The sequence below is a fragment of the Sarcophilus harrisii genome, chromosome 2 (genome assembly GCF_902635505.1).
Source record: "Sarcophilus harrisii chromosome 2, mSarHar1.11, whole genome shotgun sequence".
Lineage (NCBI taxonomy): Eukaryota > Metazoa > Chordata > Mammalia > Dasyuromorphia > Dasyuridae > Sarcophilus > Sarcophilus harrisii.
Genome location: NC_045427.1, coordinates 509,065,154 through 509,088,249, shown reverse-complemented (window position 1 = coordinate 509,088,249; position 23,096 = coordinate 509,065,154). Strand labels below are relative to the sequence as shown.

Sequence of the window (23,096 nt, the reverse complement as noted above, 5' to 3'; positions counted from 1 at the left end):
ATTCAGAAACAAAACAAGAAGAAAAGAGAGCTACACATAGATAGAAATAAAGCCATTTGCTAAAAATATTCATGATCCAAATTACCAGTTCTTCTTCTGGTTTATAAAATATCATAGCAAAGTCTCTTCTGCCTTAGGAAGCTTTCAAACACAACTCAGAGGTTCAGAAATTTTGACAAAAGAGTTTAGTTAGCAAGCTATTTAATGGTTAACTTTAAAGAAACACCTACCTGGGCATAGCAAGTGGAAGCAATCTACACAAAACTACATTTATATGGCAAAAGAACATTTATTTAATTCTCTTTTGACAACCATATGGCTATAATAAGGGTATGCCTATAAAACAACCATACCTTCCAGCAGAGAAAGCAAACTGCTTTCCGAAGTAAATAAATAGTGCCCATCTGACATCAACAGGAACAGAACTGACACACCACAGAAAGCTTCTAAGAGGGAATCATTAGACATCCATTCAAAAGAAGCATAACTATAATTACTGAAAATATGCAAAATCTGAAGCAAATTGTACCTTTCCTTTCATCATAAACTCACCATGACAAAGCAGTTTTCTCTGAAAAATTAAAGGGGGAATAAGAGGTCCCCCTGCTGCCTAATTCCTGCATCTCTCGGCTATTTCTTTCCCCATGTGAACTGCATTTTGTCATTTCTCATCTACCATTTGAAATAACATACAGCAGGACAACCATCAATGAGCTTGCAACCTGATAATTTTCCTGCAGATGGCTCTATAATCACAAGCCTACTGTGTGTGTGTGTCTGTCTATCTATCCGTCTGTCTAGGATGAGGGCACCCCCTCTTCGGCTCCTTCCCCCCAAAAAATATCCATAGAGATTTTACTTGGTTGAAGAGATTGGCATGTGAGAAGCTTTGGACACTAAAATAGAAAGTGCAGGCCATGATATTCTAATTTTACTGGTCTATTCACTGTTCATGAACAGGGGTTTCCCTGCCCTGTTGACTGTTTAGGCAACCAGGAAAAGTCTACAGTGAACAAGGCTGTCATTTCAATCATCCATCAGGAGCAAATGATAATTTTTCATTATCCAAAGTTGGGATCAAGTTGAGCCTCCCAATGGAAAAGTGTATGTGTGTGTGTCCATACGCTCACATATAAACACACAATCTTTAAATATATCTGCCTTTCTCTAACCATTGGGGGCAGTGTCATTCTCTTTTTAATTTTATTTCCTCTCCAGGCCTGCGCAACTTGTTTTCTTTATAACTTAGAAAGCACCAGACCCCTATTTCACAAGAAATGTGGCAGCGCTAAAATGTTGGCCAAATCTAATTCCATTTAAAATTTATATTTAAAGAGAAACCAGAACTAACATCTGCATTTTAGCCTACGGCTAAGAAAAAAAAAATCAGCAATCTGAAGCCCTGAATAACTTATACATGAAGTTATTTCTGGGGTCCGTATTATGTTTGTGTTTCAGTAAAATTCTTGCTAGTCGTAGCAATTTTTTATACTGAGTACCTCTGGATAATTACACTGTGAGAGCCAACCAAAACATCCTGTCTCACATTTGTACCGATCAAGTAACAAAGAGCAAGCAGTTCATTTTAGCAGCATGTCACTGGCAAACAATTGTGCAGATCCTATACTTGGTTAAGATCTAGCCCAAAAGAAGTGAGTTTTCTAAAATTTCCATCTAAAGCATGGGGAACACCTCCTAATAAAAATCAAGAGAAATCTTATTTTGAAAACATTTCTGAGGTGTTTACAAAACAAATGAGAATATCTACTAATACGAAACTTCAATATTTCAATGAAACTCAGCTCCAAGTTAATAAATCTCATTAACATCATATGGGCATGTCACGTTTTCTCTGAAAAAAATCTTCTGCAGGTTTGTCTGAGATGTCAGGCACCCTCCTCCAGATCTTCTGACATCATGGAGACAACAATGAATTATACCTTCACTGCCCAATGGCACTTCCTCTTACTGTGCTGGACCTACCACTTTTTTCTAGTCATCTTTCTTTCTCATAACAAACATTATGCTATTTCTCCTATGAACCTTGTTAACACTAAAAAACAAAATGAAGTGTCCTGTCACCTCATTTTTATTTTTAATTATTTTAAGAAATTAAAAGCTTAATTCTAGATGATTAATTTTTACTCCAAATTGCATAGTCATCTTTCATTTATCCATAAAATGGGTCTATTTGTGCAAAAGATTGGCCCAGAGAGTTGAAAACTACAGCCCACAAATTTCCCTGCCAATTTCAATGGCACTGATATTGTTTTAGGAAAAAATATCTAACCTATTTAACATTTATAGACATACCTCATAGATTGAGAAACTGACATTAAAATATGAATGGACATATTTTAAGCTATCAGCTACTTTGTTTTTATATATATAAAATCTGTATTAATACTAACTTCTGAAATTTGGCTTTTCATGATTTTCACTGAAGAATTTCATAGATAAAATATGAGAATGTTGTGAAGATTATATACAAAGGTATCTGTAATAATTAAGTTGCCAAGAAAGTTTAAATTATAGAAAGACAAAATTGTTTTTTTAAAAGGAATATAGAAAAACAATACCAATTCCAAATTAAGTCCATAGGTGTGACTTATTCTGGAGGACATAAGCCCTAAATTATATGAAAGAAAAGATGGTTAAGGCATACTTAAAAGTCTTACAGTCAAACTGTATCTTCTCATGTAGTAGAGGCCAGGTGACTGTGGACCATTAAGAGATTCAGGGAGTAGATGCTGATAAGCTTTAGTGGTGTTTTGTAAGAAACATAATCCTTGAGAGTCTAGGGAAGGCAACAGATTCACCCAATTCTAGGGAATTGTACCAAAAAAATAAAGCCTTTAAGGCATAAATAACAAATTCTCATTAAGTGCATAAATTGATGAAATTCTGATATGGCAAACACCCTCCACACCCCCAACCAACACTTTTACATATTAGGAAACTGAGGCCCAGGGACTATCTCAAGGTCACAGAGATATAGCAGGAAATGATCATTCACTGTATTTTAAGACTCAAAAACCTCAATTCTCCTGATAACATGTGCTTTCCTAGCATTTGAATAAATCTGTGCAGTTAAATAACCAACATGCTCATTTAAAAGCAGGGGCCTTTTTTTTTTTTTTTTAAAAAAAAACAAACAAAAACTGGATTTTCATCCCCTAAAAGTATTTGGCCAACACCATTCATGATACTTATGCTATATGAGACATTGTTTCATCACCAAAGCAGCATCTGTCATTTTCCTTGGAGGGCACGTAGATGGTTTTGAATAGTTTTGTTGTCAGAAAGAAACAAAGTTTTCATAACTGAGTTTGATTTGACAAGCTCTTACATTAAGAGACTGATTTTGGCACTGTGCTAGGCACTGGGTTTACAAAAAAAGGCAAAAAATGAGATTGCTCCTGACTTCCAGTAGCTTATATTTTAGAAGAGATACAGAAAGGAGAAGGGGGAAAGAGATCAGATATCTGCAAGTTATTCACACTGGGAGTTAGCTATATGATCCAGACTATTCAGTTTGTTGCAAACATATGAGGCCTTGCTTTCCTGTTAAATTATAACAATGGCCTTACTTTCAACAGCACTTTTCTATTTTATTGCAACTTCAACTGGAAATCAGAGAACCTACACCTTTTCTATTTGAGGCAAGGTTCCTTGCTGCCTAGATGCCATTTGGGGAAATATGGAGGAAGTTGCAATCCAAATCAGTAGAGTGGATAGTCCCTTACAATATTATCAGTAAATGAAAGTTAATTGAACAAATAGAGAAAAAATGAATACATTATAGAACAGAAGGTACTGTTTCTTTTAAACAGAAAAAATAGTGAATGTTTCTGGTAATGGTTTATTTAGAAAACATGAGAGGGTACTTAAAAGTACTGCTCAGTGCAGAAGTCTCACATAGTTAATCTTTCCTGCAGTCATTTAAAAAAAAAAAACTGCCTAAAATTATGTAATTATTTTTGAGTGACTGGTATTTATTGAATATTTATTAAGTGCTCATTGGGCTCAAGAGAAGATTTAAAAAAAAAATTATGGCAATTTCGAGAAGTAAAAACTTTATTCACATTTTCCTTAGTGAAAAACTAAATGAAACCTATACTCACTGTTGATTTCTGTTTCAATTTACATAGTCTCTTAGGTTTATTAAAAAAAAAAAAACACTTGGGCAATCACTGAAAAGATCTAGAAAATTATGATGAACTGTACAACTTATCCATTTCAATTCTGGATCTAAATGGCAAGTAGAATTTTGCTAAAAATAGAATTCACTACTATTCCAAAGAAAAGAACTTCACATCAAAACAATTTCATGAGCACAACAAATATACAATTGAAGTCCAAGAGACCTATGTTAAGAAACAATTTTTTTTGGACAAATGACAGAGGATTTTTTTTTGTAGTTTCGTGAAGATTCTTTTGTTTTGAATTTAAGGCTTAAATTAGAGACCAATCACAAGCCTCACAGATTTTGTCAAGATCAGACTTGGGCTGGACCACATTTTCAAACCATTACGATTATTTTAACTTCAGAATTTCCAGGGAAGATTAGACTTAGTTCTAAATTCAGACATGTGCATAGCTCTCAGTATATATCTAAGCACTTGCCACAATAAGTGTTTACCAAAGTATTTGGATCTCTATCTAACATTAAGATTCCACCTAATTAATTTCCCTTATTCTTGTCTGTTAAGCAAATTATATTTAAATATAAAATGATGTTTCTATGCATACTAAGCAACAAAAAAATTATGACTCAACTCTCTAAGCTTAAACATTATAAATAAATGCAAATCATGTACTAAAAGGGTTATGAAAATAAACATTAGCCCACATACCTAGGTCTGAAAGAAATGAAGGTGGGCCTAATAAAAATCAGGCAGTGAACTTGACAAAGATCAGAAACAGCCCTTAAAAAAACCCTCCTTTTGTTTCCTTTTTAGTTTGCTTTTCATGGGAATTGTATTTATGAGGGAGCTAAGAATGTTATTTGCTTTAGGCAAACACTTGTGTTCTCTCAAGTCTAGTGCTATGGGGAATTGCAGAAGTAGGGGATGGAATGTTGGGATAAACAGTGGCATCAGGAAATTAGAGTAGGGCCATAGTGAATTCTGCAGACAAAAATAGAATTTTTAGAGCCAAATGACTTTTGAAAATAAATCCCAAAGTTGACAGTATTCTATTAGATATTAAAATAAAATCCAGAGATAATAAAAGTTCTTTAAAACAATAACAAGAACAACAACTTCAAACAACCCTGAGTGGTAAACACTTTAAATTTCTGTTTTAAAATACATTCAATTAGTATAAACATGGGGAAAAATACAAGACCCTTCATGGAAGTCAGAGCCAGAGTTTCAAAGCTGTGTCTTAAGATACAATTATGATATTATACAGGCAGCATACAGAAGTGTAGTTCTTCACAAATTAGATTTTATACACATATAATAAATTACTTTTCATGACACAAAATAAACACCAATGAAACAAAAGAAAATTTTTTCTCCTAAATAGTAGTAATTGCAAATTTCTAGTTAGTCCATTTGCAGAGGATTGTTAACAGTGAGCCTAATTTGGAATAAAATTGAAAAACCCAATCAATCCCAGGGATGAAATTCTAGTACTTAGTTTAATTCTGAGCAACTCTTTATTCCCAGTTTGCAAAAATAAAAACCTTGATCAAACCATGTCAGAAAACCATCCTGAATACTCCCAAAACAGATACAAATAAGCAAAGTTTATAGAATTACATTCTACATCCCCCAAAACAATGAAAATAGGTTCTTGTACCTTAAAACAATCTCAAACTTTGACTTATGAAAATCATGGGGATCAAAAAAAGCCATTAAATGAAGATCCAAATAAACCTTAAAAGTTGGCAACCCCTCTAAAACTCATTCTTGATGTTCCTTTCCCTTGAAAAGGATGACTGTGTGGAGAGTATAAAATGATATTAATATGAGATGTTATATAATCACATCATTACAGACAACAGGATTAATTCACTGAATACTGTTCCTTCTGGATTTTAACCTGAATATAGATCAAAGGTTTTAATGGCTCCCAGAAAATGAACAGAAAAGCTACAGATAAAAGCTTGTTCTGAACCATAACACTTTTCAGTATTTGCAGAAACAGTATTTGTTTCAATCACTCTAATAATATTAACATTTATATAGGGTTTTACAGTTTACAAATAGCCTTATTTTATTTGATCCCCTTTGAATAGAGGAAGACTAAGGTGGGTTAAATTACTTGCTTATAGTCATATAATAGAACGTAAGCTTTTTGAGGGCAGGAACTGATTTTTTTTTCCCCTCTATATCTCCAGTGGCAGTTACCACAATACCTGGAACATAAGTAGGTGGTTAACATAAGCTGATTCAATAAAGTATCAGAGATAGACTATGAATCTAGATCTTTGCAAGATCCAAATCTGGGGCTCCCTAGTTTAAACTGCCTGTTAGCATATTACTTTATCACCAAAAGTAAGAGAATAAAGAGGAGGTCAAGTGTTTGGACTTATATTGCCAAACAAAACCTTTATCCTAAATCAAAGTAACCACATCAAATTCAGAGCTATTAGATGGAATGGACATTATATGTAAAGGAATCTATCAATCTCTTTTTGGTACTGCTTGTCAATTTTAGAAGTCACTATTAACTTATAAATATCCTATGTCTCAGCTTCCTTATGCTTACTATAATTCACTTTTATAAAGTATGTTTTTTTTCTATTAATAGAAATGGGATTTTAATTTTTATCATCTTTTGTTTGACATTCCTGTCATTTCTGAATATCCCACCTTCTTCCCCTATCCAGCCAGAATGAGCTACTTCTTTTGACAAAAATAAAAATGGAAAAACAGAAAAATCTTGGTTCAATAAAGTTGATCAACAAATTACCTGCATTCGATAATATATAAAATATTCCATACCCACTGCTCCTTACATCTTCGAAAAGGGGAATCTGATTTTCTTATTTCTTCTTCAGAGACAAGGTTGGACCATAGAATTTTAATGAATTTTCCTCAATAATTTTTCTAAAGTGACCAGCATAATCCTTTAATGAGTGAAATTATTCTTTTCTAGCAGCCCCAGATGGTTGTTTGGTCACTTTCCTACTTGGAAAATACTCAGTTGTGGAGACCCTCAGAAGTCAGTAATTTTACTGCTTCTGTTTAAAATGCACATTAAAAAGCTAGCAGATCATTAGACATTGTCTAGTGGTCTTTATTGTCACCATTATAAGAAGCAATGATCCCCAAACTTGTATAATACCCCAGGGTATTTTAAATTGCCTCAAGGAGTATCACAAAATTCTAAATTGACAAGAAAAGTTATTTTTTACTTTACATTAATAAAAACATCAAAAAAGTCAACTTCTAAGTAACTTAGAGGGAAGATAGTGTCAACTCTAAGCACCATTTATAAAGTTTGGAAGTCATTGGCCTATAATCTAAATCTATATTCCTTTTGTCTCAAATTCAATTCAGTTTAAAATGTAAAATGATTACTCTGTGAAGATACTATTAGGTTTGGGATAGGATAGAGATATAAAAAGTGAAATAAGATAGATCATTACCCTCAAGGTACTTCCTAATTTTGTAGATCACAGAGATAAATAATTACAATATAAATAGAATATGATAAGTAAACAAGATAGATCTCAAACAAAGTGCTCTGAATAAGTTTACAAAAGGAAGATATTGCTTACAGGTAGAATGAATGGCTGAAGGAAAGCTTCTTGGAAGAAGTGGCATTTGATGGTGAACAAAGACTGGGATTTCAACAGATAGAGATTGATGGGGACTAAAGGCCTAGACAGAGTGGATAGGATTTTGCCTCTAGGCTACTAAAATTTAGAAGAACATTAAATTCACTTTCATTTCTTTCTCAGTAAACAAACAATTGAGTTTAACAGCTAATTAGTAAAAATAATTGAAGTAGGAAACTACATCTTCCATCCCAATAGTTAGCAATTCAGGTGAACTTTTTCCCAGTCTTGCTCTTTCTCTTCTCACTTTTCCACTTTCTTCTCTACCTCTTTTCTTTGCTTTTTTCCTTTTTTCTTTCCTTCCTTCTTTGCTTCCTTCCTCTACAACCTCTTGGTGTCCTATTTGTTCACCAATAACATAACAGAATTGAAGGCATGCTTTGTACCATTTTACTTTAGATGCAAAAACTACTAGTTATAACTTTTGCCCTAAGGAATACAATAATAATACATAAGAATAAGTAATAAAAATCAAAGAGACAATGCATAATCCCATTTGCTAGGTGAGGTGAGGTGTTTGAAGGAGAAGAGAAAAAGATAATGCTGGAAAGGATCCTTGATACTAAATTATAGAATGCTTTGTAAAACTGAATAAAGTACCTGGACTTTATGATTCCTTGAAGTCTTTCAAAAAGAAAAACAAGATTAGATCTGTGAACAATAATGTATTGGATAGACAGAAGGTTGGAGAGTTGGCTATTCAGAGGTATAATCAATAAGTTTTGGCAACTAATTGAATATGAAAGGAATCAAATATGATATTGCAGCTTTAACACTAGTAACTGGAAAAGTAATCATGGCAGCAGATCAACAGTACTATAAAATTTTTAAAAATCTGTACATAATATTATCTCATTTGAAGCTCACAATAATTCCTCTAGGTAGGTAGTTGGATGAGTGTATTTGATAATCTTCTTATTTTTACAGACAAGTAAACGAAGGTTTAGAGAGATTAAAATGACTTGTCCATAGTCAAAAGAAGGGTTCTTTGAAGCCATGTATTTCCTCAAGTACTCTATAATCCAGTCAAAGTGACCTACATGCTGCTCTCTGAACACAATATTTCATCTCCTCTTTTTCTGTCTTTTGTTTGGGATATTCTCATTTCTCCTTATCTTCAACTCCTAGAACACCCAGCTCCTTTCAAGACTCAGCTCAAGTCTCAACACCTATAATAAATCTTCTGAGATTCTCCTCTTATCAAGTCTCTCTCAAAATTCCTTGATATTTAATTTTTAATAGATTTTGTATGTGTTTATTTGTGCATAATTTATTCCCCCTCAATAGAATGTAAGCACTTTGTCTTTTGTATGTAGCACATTATTTTATTAATACATGTAGTATCTGGCACACAGTGAGCACATAATATATACTTGCAGAATTAAGCTCCATCTGCATTGAGCTTTGAAACCTATCTCTTTAATATAAAATTAGGAGGTACAGGTTTTGGGAGAAAGATTTTGAACATGCAGAAAATAAAAGAACTTTATGGTTTGGTTACATAAATGTTGGCAATTAGTACACAGTTGAAAATGGAGATGAAAGAAAATTTGGGGAAAAGGTAGGGTGTGGTGATACACATCCTTTACCTAGAAGGCTTAATTGAAGCTCAAGCAGTCATGAGACCACTAATGAAGAGAGCATATTGAGGAAAACAAAGAAAAGATAGATTTGGGAGGCTATCTACATAGATAAGAAGAAAGATAAAGAAGCGTCACTAAAGAGTTTTCTACAACCAAAAAAGATATTTAGAGAATTATTCAGTATTGTATCCAAAACTGTACTTAATGAGGATATATTTATGACATTCAACATGCCAGAGGGGAATACAGATATGTACATATTACTTCTTTAATATAGTGACCAGATCTCTTCAAGATAATATTCTGACTACTCTTGTGTCTAGCTTGCTTAAGATTATTCCATCCTTAGCAGCTCAAGAAAAAAAAAACAAAACTGACCTATGTTTGGAAATACTAACACAAAATCAAGAAGCAAATGCATGAAAAGGATTAAGAAACTTGTTTTAATCCAAGAAAATTATTATTTATAAAGCTATGAAGAGAACAAATCTGAAGGATCAGAATGGAAAGTAACTCTTGATAGTGACAGCTCAGAAGAAAAAAAAGATTTACAAAGCTATATAGCAAAAATTAATTCACTGTGTTTGGAAAGGGGGAATGAGTGCTTTCTAAAGCTGTATAGAAAGGCATTAAATGAAAAAAAGTCTTTCCTAGTTTAATTATAATGTTACTGGTTTCTTCTGTTCTCAAGTTTTTCCTTGCTTCTCAAAATAAAGCAAAAACCAAGAGATGCCAAATTCCTTTAAGTTTCCAAGATTGCAGATGCATTTATAATAAAAAAAAAAAAAAAGAGGGTGGGGGAGGAGGGAAGTAAATTAATTGAAGAATCATGGAGTCAAAAGAGCCCTAAGAGAACATCTCCTCCAATCCACAGTTGAACAGAAATATTTAAAACATGAGAAACTCACTGTGGCAACCCATTTCACTTTTGGAGCACTCTGTTATGAAAGTTCCCCTGAAATCCAGCCAAAATTTGCCTTTCTGTAGCTTCTCCCAGTTGTTTCTACATCTGCTTTCTGGGGCCAAGAATAAGACATTCTTTTTTTCCCCCCTTTAATATGCCAGCCATTTAGAAACTTGTAAAACACATTATGTTTCACCTAACTATCTCTAGTCTACAACAGTTCATTTTCCTCCTTTCTAGTCTCAAGACCCTTTTATTATCTTAAAAAATTGTGCAAGACTTCTTTATGATCTTAAACATCAAGGACACCAAAGAACTTTTGGTTTTGTGGTTCTATTGATATTGACCATATCAGAAATAAAAACTGATAAACTAAAAATATTTATTAATTCATTTAAATCACATTAGAATCTATTATATATAAGATTTTGCTAGTGAAAAATAATCATATTTTCCCTAAAAAATTTAGGAAGAAGCAAAGCATGGTTTTACTTTTTTTTTTTTTTTTAATATCTCTTTAATGTCTAGCTTAATAGAAGACAGGTGGACTCTGCTATCTGCTTCTGTATTCAATTTGTTATGATATGTTGTTTTGGTTGAAGCATACAAAGAGAATCTGGCCTCAGAAAGATATGTATTTGGAAAAGAGATGAGTTTTTTTAATATGCAAATAACATCTTAATATTATTCCAAAAACAGTTTTTCTCTCACAGACACCCTGAAAGGATATCAGACTTTGAGGGATCTGATAGCACACTTGGAAAACTTCTGGCTTAAGCTAAAGATCCTTTACTCCTTCAGGTGATCTCTGTATAGAATGGCCCCCAGCCCACACTAATCATGCTGTTGATGTTCTTTCTCAAATGGGTCACCTAGGATCAAAGAGAAGAACCTAGAGGTAGGTTAACAGACTTCAGTGTAACAAGACTATTGCCTCTTTTGTTCAGGGCACTAAGACTCCACAAATGCTGATTTCTCCTTTTTTTTGGTCTCTGTGTCACTATTGGTCTTTTCACAAGAACTGTTGGCTAATCATGTCTTTTCAATTTTTTTTTTTAAACTTCAAGTAAAAAATTTTCTTACAAATAGGGTAAGTGGTCCAATGGATTGAGCACTGTACTTATCAGGAAGAGGAATACAAATCTGGACTCAGACACTTACTAGAGGTGTCTCCCTGAGCAAACCACTTAACCTTTGTTTGCTTCAGTTTCCTCATTTATAAAATGGGGATAAAATAATAGCACCTAATTCCCAGACTTGTGAGGATCAAATGAAATAATAATTGTAAAGTACTTAGCACATGCCTGGTACACATTATGTGCTTAAAAAAATAAAAAGATGGTAAGCTATTTATTTTAATTATTATTTTTTAAATTTTAGTTCAGTGTCTAGCTTGTTGAAGTCTTTTTGGATGATGACTTTATCTTCCAAAGTATTAGCTTCTGATTTATAAAACAAAACAAAATACTTTAATTATATTGACCAATGCAAATCACTAAAGTTCTTCTCTGAGGTCAAATTAGCAGAATAATTTATATTTTAAATGCCAATTTAGTCTTTATTTTATCTTAATTTTAGTAATAAACCAAATTATACCTCCCCCATGACTATATTCCTAAAGAGATTTTTTTCTATAAAGACTATCTATAAAATTCACAGTAGGTGGTGTACAGATTTTATTTTCTTTTTAATTATTGTTGTTTTTTTTTTTTCATCTTCTGTATTTCATACCCACTGTTAGAGGATTGGGTGAGTGAAGGATGAGGAAGAAACAAGGATCAATGGAATTCCTCCCTCCCTCTAATAAGTTTAAAATATAAAATATACATTTTATATCTTTACACAGAAAAAAATCAGATACAGATGAAAACCAGCTGGTTTTTATTCAAAGAATAAAGGATGGAGTTAGTGTTGAAAGAGGAGAAGGAAGTATGTTAATGGAAGGTAAAGGACCCACAAAAATCAAAGAGAAGTAATGGCCTATGAAGTCAAGGAAGGCAACATACCATAGTGGAGAAAGAAATGGCACTAAACTCAGTAAAGCCTATGTTCAAAACTCCCCCTCTGACAGTCATGTCTGTTTCATCTTGAGCAAATCACTCAACTTAACAATCAGAATAGATAATAATTTCTGTTAGTAGAGGGAATCTCCCCACTGGAAGTCCCCCAGATAATTAATCACAGATACTGTCTACAAAGAAATTAGATCAAATGCCTACTATGTGCCAGACACTGTGCTAAGTTCTGGGGATATGAAGAAAGGTAAAAGAAAGCCCCTGTCTTCAGAAAACTCACATTTAAATAAAGGTATAGCTCACTATTTACCCACAGATAAATTCACACATGTAAGCTTATCGGATATATCTTCTGGAGTACATTTAGACCAGAGGGGTAACTTAACAGCTAAAGAGGTCAACAAAACTACCAAGTACAACCTGAATCAGATTAAAATGTAATTGAAAACTGTTTGACAAAATAAATAAAAATACAGTAAAACATATAATGTTGATGGTTTTTCTAAGTCAATAAATATGTGGCCTGCAGGGATCCATTTCTATTTTAATCTGACATCACTACATTAGACCTTTATCTGATGTCAAAGTTTCCCATACTGGTCTACCTATTTTATAATCATACTGATGAACTTTTGCAGCAGATTTCCAAAAGCTGTAGCTAGTCAAAATATAGAAAAAACATAAGCTCCTTGAAGGTAGGTACTGTTTCATTTTTATCTTTATATATCTAACTTTTAGCTAACACCTTGAACATAGTGTGGATTTAAAAAAAAAAAAACCAAAAAAACTTTTTTTTTTTTTTTTGCAACTGAATTGATAAGTGAGAATACATGAGGAAATGAGTTTATGTTGGACATTGTGCACTAATAAAAATATATAAATCTGAACTCTTGCTAGAGGGACATAATGTTTGAGTACATCACCTGCTGGTCAAGAGTCAAAAAAATTACTCCTTTCCCTTTGCTTTACAGTGGAAAAAATACTTGCTTTGGAGAGAACCAGGGTCCTAAAAAAATGCCTCTGTTAATTGCTACCTATATGATTGTGGTAAAGTCACTTCAACTTTCTCAAACATAAGACAAAAAGGTTCAACTAGAAAACCTCTGAGGTCTTCTCAACTCTAGATCTAAGACCTTCTTAGTCAATGTTGAAGAGAAGCTGTACTAGTTTTGATTAAATGGCTTCCAGATATGTTTAAAAAAAAAAAAAAAAAAGAGCACTGAACCAACAGCATGGGAGACTTGCAAAGCCTCCTCTCCCCTGACATTATTCCACAGGGAATCAAACTAGACCTTCATTATATAGGATAATGTAGAAAAATGACCCCTTTGGAACCATTCACAAGCCTGACAACTCAGTCACATCAGTGATTAATGACTGTAAGTTAGATTATGAACTCCATGAGGGCAAAAATTTTGTCACATCCTTTCTTTCTATCTTAATCAGAACCTAATACATAGTATATGTTCAATAAACATTTGATGAATTTGCATGAAGGATGAATAGTTTGTTATTATGTTTGTATGCTGACTTTTAAGGCAAAAAATTCTTTACTTTCTTTATATTAAAAAAGATAATTTAATGACCACCTGATATGGTGTTACTTGTTGGAAGCAACAATAAAAATTCTTATGGAGTTCAAATTCTAACATATATTTACTACTTGTATGACTTTGGGTAACTCATTTAACCTCAATGAACCATCTGGAAAAGGGGACTGCTTATTTTACAGATTATTGGAAGGCTTAAATGAGATAATGTATGCAAAATATTTTGTAAACCTTAAATGTTAATTATCTATTAAATAAAATTATTTTATTACACAATATGTAACAACAGCAATAGCAGCAGAACAATTTAGTTTTGCTATCACATTCAAAGTAGCATAATCACTATTCACTTTACAGACAGGAAAATTCTAAAGCATCTGAGATGTTGCCATAAATTTCCTATTTGAATGAGGGAAAGATATTTATATTTCACAATGTAAATACACTTTATTTTTGGTTTATGATTAATTACCACTAACTCATGTAGTAAAAATTATTAGATTATTTTTCAGAGAATTAATGGAAAAAAGTGATTCTGAAATGACAAATTCTCTAATTACTTACAATTTTTAAAAATTGACAACATATTTCTTAAAAGTCTATGTTTGCTGCTATTCCTGCTCACCAAAATGTATTTTTGTTTTTTAAAAAATTAGATTATGCCAGTTCTTTCTTATTAAACAAATTTGTTAATTTCCATAAAGTAGTGAGATTTAAAAAATATGATTCTCACATGTTTTTATTTTAAAATTTTAATTTACAATTTAGGAAAATACATTCACCATTAAGTGAATTTGAAAATCAGTAAATACACAAAAAGATTTCAAGAATAGTTAGAACATATTTGTGAATTCTTGCAATGTACAATGCCAAAATGTATAGGTTTCAAATCGATACAACCTTATTAGCAAAAAGCACTGCAAAACAATTACTCCGAGGTCTAGTTTGCTTAGTACTCTAATATTAATCTTCCAGTTCTAAATCTATGATCCTTATGGCAGTATCAAAGCTTTGAAAAAAAAAATTAGGCTCTTTCCCTTCCTCTTCCCTCCACCTCCTCCATGGTAACTCTCAGACACCATATGCAACATTGAGAAATATTTTGAAGTACCAAATAATGACTGCTCTTATTACTAGGAATATATGGATCGCTGATGACCCCCAGTGTTTGTACTGTACACTGTTCTATGTCTATATGCATGTATGTGTATGTATATGTATATACAGATAGATGCACACATGTGAATATATGTACATACACTTAGATGTATGTGTTTTTCTGTTGTGGCTTCTTAAAATATGAAAAAATAAAATGAGCAGCAATAAAATCACAATGTTTATTAAAATTAATATCAGATCAGAAGAATGAGCAAAATTGTCCATTTACTAACACGATCCCTCTACCTATATAGTCCTACTAAATATTAATATCTAATTTAACTTTTATTAATCTCATAGAATCCTAGTAATAAATTACATGAAAATTGCACTGTTACATGTTTTAGCAGCTCTGTCATTTTTAATATAATTTCTGTTAATCTAGCAGAAATCATCGGTTATACTGTAAAGCCACCCACCCCTGCATAAGCACACAACTGTTAAAATGTAAATTGCCCAACTATTTTTAGCTGCTGCCGGAAAAAAAAAGCTGTCCTCGGGAATAATGATTTGAGGTATTGTGTTCATTTTGTTTATCAAGCAGCTATTCAGCCTCTAGTGGGGCCCAAGTGCTTAGGCAAGCAAAAGCTTTTTAAGAATGCCTGCAGCTGCAATCCAGCCTTCCAGGTAGGCTGCAGGTTCAGAGCACAGCTGCCCCAGGCTGCATCAACTCGGATCCATCTGGAACTGAGTTTCAAAGAGGATTTCAAATTCAAGTTTTGGGGTGTTGGACAAAAGGTGGTGGTGGTGAGGTGAATGGAACCCAATAACTAAACTAAAAAAAAAAAAAAAAAGATACCATCTCGACTTGGGTCTTAATACATAATAAAAAGATCAGACCTATTTTGCTCTTTCTATGGGACTACTTGCTAAGCCGGATGTTGCATTCAGTTTATACCTCGATGAGTTATGACTCATCCAGCAGCACCTGCGCCCATGTGTTAAGTACTGCCAAATAAAAAGCCCACCATCCATTTACACAACAAAGAGATGTACCCCCACAAGGCAGCAGTGCCTCAAACCTACCCTCCCTCCCATTTGTTCTAAGCAAGGAGGGGTGGAAAAATCTTTCTTCATTACACAAGAGATTTTTAAACCTAACATGGATTTATAATGTGGATTCATTTATAAACAATTTTGTTCCTTTAAAGAATAAAGCATATTTAATAGCACAAACACCCTTATAGCATAAGATTATCACAGCCATTAATGATTTTTCCACCAAACCTTTCCAACCTTTTTCATCAAAGCTCTAAATTCTCAAAGGATACATTTTTGAGCAAAGAGGGATCAACAAACTAGTTGCATGAAAGCTTTCCTGATGCTAGGCTGAAGTTAGGAAAGGCTTAATGAAGGCTTTAAAATCCACTAGGGCTTCACAATGAACATCTGACTTGGTGATTTATGCATATTAATAACCTCAGTCCTACAGAGGCAAGCTGAGCCGAACATGTCCTCCGAATCTTAATGTCTTCAGCTCCATTGGGATTATTACAAATGTAAATTTCTAAGATTCTCAGCTATTAATCTCTGTCTGTCCTCCTGTTCAGCAACATAATGACTAATTAAACATCAAAAGACCTGTACAGGAGATCTTCTTTGACAGCTACCGGTCTAGCCTTCTTCCCAAGAGGCAAATTCAAATGACAGGGACATGGGGTAAGAGCATATGAGTGAGCTACAAATCAAGGCAGTGAAAGCTAAAAACTAAACATCAGATGTGGATTCAGACTTAACAAACGTTCTCAATGAATCAGTTAGGCTATTTACAATCACTAGACAAAGCAATCAGAACGGTAATTCAACTTATTCTCCCAAGAAGCAATCGTTGAATCCTGGAACACAAGCTGTTACCTTCAAGTTAAAACACAGGTACTTACAGAAGAAGGCAAACCAGGGGGCACCTTTCTGACTTTCTTTGCCTGCAAAGGATCTGTATGCAGAAGAAAACACACTTCATCAGCACATTATATCAGAGAGAGAAACAACCAGTGTTCAGCTCTACAACAAAGCAACACAAGATTATGGTGCTTGTTTTCCAACTTTTTTTTGGCTATTCCTTTAGCCAACTGTTCCCTTCTTGCTGGCTCTAAATAGGGCAATGCGAGGTACACCCTGATTTAAAGTGGTGCCACGTGGGATTGCGACAAATCTCATGGGCATGCATGGAGCCTCAGAAAAAGAATCCTATAAATAAATGTGTGCACCAAAGGCATATGATGCAACAGGTTAAGAATGGAACTAAGGGCCATGTCCTCGTTGTTTGGTATAAGCTCAAAAACTGTAGTACCAGTAATAATAAGAGCAGGACCAAGTATTATGCTCCTCTGTATCTCAAATAGCAGGGAACTGATAGCATTTTCCACACATTAGACCTTCAATAAATATTTCATCTTGTCAGCAACGGCAAATTTATTAAATAAAAAATTCCCTGAGTTCTGGGAGGAGTCAAATCCATATTCACATTCATGTTTCATAAAAAAACAGACATTAATTGCTTCTTAAGGGATCTTCACTTTCATGGACTAGTCTATAAATAGATTTTGGGTTCTGTGAAGTTGATGGAGAATGTGTGTGTATGTATGTATTTATACAAACACACTCACACATACATACATACATATATACACACATACACACACATACATACACATCTTTATTTGCAATAATGGCTAACTGAAATTCATCATTTCCTTCAATTATTTAAAAACCTTATTATGTAAAAGAGCATTCATTGCCTTTACTAGAATGCCAAAAGGATGTCAGAAGAAAAAAAAAAAGGTTAAGAACTCTAGGTTTAAGGGAAAGATATATGTAATGTGAAGGAATACAAACAATGAAACTTTACAAAGTAATTTTGGTTTTTAAGTTAAATGGATATAATGCCATCTGTTTTTGTTTTTCTCCATATTATAGCTAATGAATGGTTGATGGCTGGCCTCAAACAGACTATTTTAGAAGAAATAAAATCAAATAGCCTTGAATTCAGTCAAACTCAGAGTATAGGGGGTAGGGAGAAACAGCCAATGTTCAAATTAAATATACAAAAGGAAATATATAATGAATTACAGAATACTAAATTTTCATATTTAAAGACAACATTCAAGAAATAAAAAAGTTATCCCAATACTGTGTATGGTATTTATATAATTAAAAGATAGCTAAATTAATTCTTTAGAACATTGGTGATAGCATACAGGAGAGTTTATGTTAAGCAAAAAAATCCCCAAACAAACAAAACCCTTAAAGATTGTGTATTCAAAATTGGAATAGTATATATTACACATTTTCCACATTGGATGTTTACAGTTAATCCAAAGAAAAATCTATTTAAAATAGAATTAACATTTTTAATGGGCAAAACCAATAATTTTATCAATAAGAATGAAAAGAGAAGTATTTTCATGTGCCTACTTCTCCCCAAACACCTATAAGTGATAGGTAAGTATCAGACTTACCTATAATATTTAGCATTTAAAACCTCTAAGACTCCTATTCTTTCTTTTACAATATGTATAAAAACAATAAGTATATTCTTTCAAATCTTGTTAATCAAAACAAGGCCTAACTTTTAAATTTTTCAAAGGAACTCACTATTAGGAAGAAACAACATCACAGGACAAAACTAGATAGGGACAATGTTTGATGTTTTTAAAAATGGAATTATGGAAATACCCTCATAAACAAGCATGGCATTTTTCTATGCCATAAATGGTACAGTATAACAATAAGACATTCAGAGTTGTGCAGGGAATTCTCTTCGATGTATTAACTTTCCCAAGCTGAAAAGCTTTTTTTTTCTTTTTTTTTAAATCAGCTTTTCAAATAGAGTGTAGAAATTTTAAAACCAAGAAGGAAAAAAAAAAAAAAAAACATCTTCATTAACATCTCTATCCCTTTCCCAAGAGGCAGCCTGTATTTCTTTAAAACAGAATGTGCCAATGATAAACAACATCTGGCACACTCTATATTTCTGAAACTTAAAGGCAAAATCCTTGTCCTTTGTGAGGCTTTACTAGAACTCTGTGTTCCGAACTCTTCACAACCAAGAGAGTGTCCCATGAGCAAAAACCATACTTTTTCTTAGAATGTCAACTAGATACTCACTAGAGTCTACCCTGCAATTCATGGGAGGAAAGACTGCTACAGTTAAAATCAGTTCATTATTGATATGCTAAGAAACAATTATTCTACCTAGGTTCTTCACTCAGCTACCTAGGATTCAATTTCTGTGTGAAGAACTTGTTATTTTTTTCCTCCTGTTTTAACAGCTGTCACTGTTTAATTTTGTAATTTTTAATTGTTCTGTAATTAAGGGTCTGAATGTGTTGTCATGTCTATCCAAAAATTCTGGGCAAAACTGCTATAAGTTAAGGGATGTATTACAGAGAGTTCATTTTCTAGAACATTTAATTATGCGTTTGAGTAAAGACACTATTTCGTTTTTATCTAGTGCCTGGAACATTTCCTGACACATAGTAGGCACTTTAAAAATGACTGTCGAATTGATCTCAAATATAAAGATCTAATGAAAGTCCTGTTGAGGTTGAAGCTATATAGGGCAAAGAATCACTTCTCTGCCCAGTGAGTGGCACTTACTGTGAAAAGTCTGTTTCTGGGCAGTAAGAACATCTTACTTATGACCCTTAGAAAGTCAGCATAATGTGGATAGAGGACTTGATGTGCAATCAAGAAGATTTAACTTCATGTCTTGTTCCTGACATTCACTAACTCTGTGACCATGATCCCTATATGAGCAAATGCTGTAATTCTCTTCATTAACTCCACCCTTCTGCACCAGCAACTTTCTCAGACAGTAAGCCACAGATAGATTTCTTATCTGAAGCATCAAAAAAGTCTAGAGTTCCACACATCACTGAAATCCTTATGAAAAAGGTCCTTATGAAAAAACAGCATTTTATTTGCTTTTGGAGTGGGCTTTAATTGAAAGGAGGTTGTAGGCACCTAAGAATTCTTCCTCTTTTCTAATGATTACAATAGATCACTGAGTTAAAAAACAAAATTCCTTTTTATTGTTCTGTAAAAAATGACTATCAGGAGGATTTCAGAGAGGCCAGAGAGACTTACATGAACTGATGCTGAGTGAAACAAGCAGGACCAGGAGATCATTATACACTTCAACAACAATACTATATGATGCTCAATTATGATGGACGTGGCCATCTTCAACAATGAGATGAAGCAAATCAGTTCCATTTGTTTAATAATGAATAGAACCACCTATACCCAGCAAAAGAACTATGGAAAATGAGTATGAACCACTACATAGCATTTCCAATCCCTCTGTTTTTATCTGCTTGCATTTTTGATTTCCTTCTCAGGTTAATTTTACCTTATTTCAAAGTCTGATTCTTCTTGTGCAGCAAAATAACTGTATGGATATTGTATTTAACATATACTTTAACATATTTAACATGTATTAGTCTACCTGCCACCTAGGGGAGAAGGTGGGGGGAAGGAGAGGAAAAGTTGGAACAGAAGGTTTTGCAAGGGTCAATGCTGAAAATTTACCCATGCATATATCTTGTAAATAAAAAGCTATAATAAAAAAAAATTCCTAATGACATCCCATTGGTTTACATAACTTGACAATACTGAGGATAGAGTACTACTGAGAGTAGACCTTCTATTCTGATCATGAAGAACCTCATTTATGTGCCTGAGAAAGTTTTGTTTTACATTCAAGTATGGAAGAATCTGGGATGCCTTAATAAAAGTGGGTTTTGTCTGCAAAGTTGATGGAACTAGGGATTATTAGCTGACATTTGTTCAATACTTCAAATATTGCGAAGTGCCTCACAACTACTAGCTTATTTTATTCTCATAACAACGCTGGGAGATAGTTGCTATTATCATCAACATTTTATAGATGAGAAAACTGCAGCAGATGGGACTGTCATACAGCTAATGACTATCTGAGGTAGGATTTGAATTCAGATCTTCCTGATGCCAGAGAAAAGGCACTAGCCACCTAGCTGTCTACAATTAATACTGAAGGCAAAACTTAATATGTAGATATATTTACTTTCTTCTGGGTAGATGACTTTGATTTAGGGGGGATTATTCTTAACTTGACTTTGAATAACAATTTATGTGCCAGAAAATTTAGTTTTCTTATCTGTGGAAGAGTAGTCCTCAGAAATGGAGACTGGAATTTAAAAATAGAATGCAGAACACTGAATTGACAGCAAAAATGAGTCAAGGGAATGGAATTCATTGAAGTCCCTTTCCTGGCTTATGAGTCTGACTAGTTTGATTTGTTTATAGGTCTACTAGATATTTTAGAGGTGGGGAGGAAGAAAAGAAAAATCCTCTATGGAAGAGAAATAATTTGGGAAAGCCATCTGTTGAAATGAATTTTAAAATTCTTGAATCAACAAACTAATGTTTATCAAGAATCGACTTTGTATAGAGGACTATAACTATTGATAGATTGTTACATAGAAGGAGGATAAAAGTAAAAACACCAAGAATGACTCTATAAAGAAATTAAAAGTATATGTTAATTAAATCAACAACTATTCATTAAACATTGGCTTACTTGCTATTAACACTGTCCTACTCACATGTGAGATTAAAAAAAAAATGGCCTCCGCAAACTTTCAAAGAATACTAGTTAATGTTTATGTGAACACTTTATGCAAAATGATTTATAATTTATGGACTGAAACAATGAATAAGAACAATTCCTTTCTTATTTAAAATTCTCAAATATGCAGTGAAAAGCTGCAAGGAGAACCAAATGGTCAAGTTAAATTTTGTTCATCAGTTTGCCTGTTTAAGTCAACAATGTCACTAACTTGTTTAAATATAAAACAGGGAACTTTTAAAGAGAGTTAATTTTTTTGTTTTCATAATCTAAATTTTTTATAAAAATAAATTATATTAAATGCATAAAAATTAGGATCATGTTTGTAGTCCACTTATTAATGATGGAATGGATTATACTTTTTTAAATAAACAGACTAATCTCCAACTTTAATATAATTCCTCAAACACCAAACTCCATATGCTTAATTACTTTTCAGTATTTTAGAGCAAGAGAAGAAATTAAACAAAACTCAGACTTGAAGTTTCACTAGGGACAGTACAAATATTTACCAAGTGCTGAAGAATCATGTAGTGGTCTTCTTCGAGAACTGGTGGCAGAAAAGGAATAATATGGTGTCCCGGCTTTTCCTGAAGATGATAACTGTGCTGGGCTCCCAAGTCCTATATCTTGTCGTAGGAGACTGGACTGTGGAAAAAGGAAAAGGAAACCTAATCACCTTTCTTAAGTAATAAAGCTCTTATAATACCACTGAATCTCAAGTACTTAAGAGTTAAAAATTATTTCTTGGTTCTTTTGTCACTCTTGCCACCTGATTTTTGGTCACTGCATTAGTCTCTCCACCAGAGAAAGGAGACATAAAGTAAGGTCGAAGAAGACACTGTCCAGTATGCTATTTTGTCAGCTGTTCTGGCAAAGAATCAAAAGGTCACAGATCCCAAAGTCAAAGCTTTTTCCACTGTCACCCATTGCTTGGAAGAAAAAAGTAAACTGTTTAAAGAAACTGAGAAAGATAAAAGGGTTTTCAGGTTATGTGGGACTCTAATGATTATGCTTGCATTTTGTACACTAAAAATCAATCATTCACTTTCTTCTAAATTTTTTTCTTAAAACATTTTGGATCAGTCCATTTTAAGGAAAGTTTAAGAAAAAGCTTCTATACAGTCAGCACCAGGAAAAATATAAATTTCATTTTGAAAGGAGGCATTATGTCATGCTATGGTGAACCAAAAACATTTAGAGTTCAAGTAAGTTTAAAGAACAGAAATGAAGTAGGGACTAGTGGCAATTATTGCCCCTTATAATAAGATGCTAAGCACTACCTTTATGACTTTGGGCAAGTGAAAAAAATTAATATAAGTTGAAATCTCTGGATTTATTTCTAAAATAAGAATTTTAGATTAGATGATGTCTAAGGTCCTTTTAACTCTGAGCTTGTCAGTGTTGATAAAAATATGAATACAGTGGAATTGCATTTAATAGAGGGGTTAGATTCTAAAGTCGTCTTGAAAGGCAAAAAC

General features: G+C 33.2%; 1 protein-coding gene across 3 annotated transcripts in view; it reads right to left on the bottom strand.

Annotated features, from left to right (window-relative positions):
- The window catches only part of TCF12 (transcription factor 12), a 402,673-nt gene that overhangs the window by 65,497 nt on the left and 314,080 nt on the right, over positions 1-23,096 (bottom strand). For all 3 annotated transcript variants that reach the window (XM_023498571.2, XM_031955269.1, XM_031955268.1), the window contains exons 7-8: positions 22,128-22,263; positions 16,886-16,938 (exon numbers count right to left, since the gene is read on the bottom strand). In XM_023498571.2, coding sequence (XP_023354339.1) covers positions 16,886-16,938; positions 22,128-22,263 — 189 coding nt within the window. The remainder of the gene's footprint in view (positions 1-16,885; positions 16,939-22,127; positions 22,264-23,096) is intronic.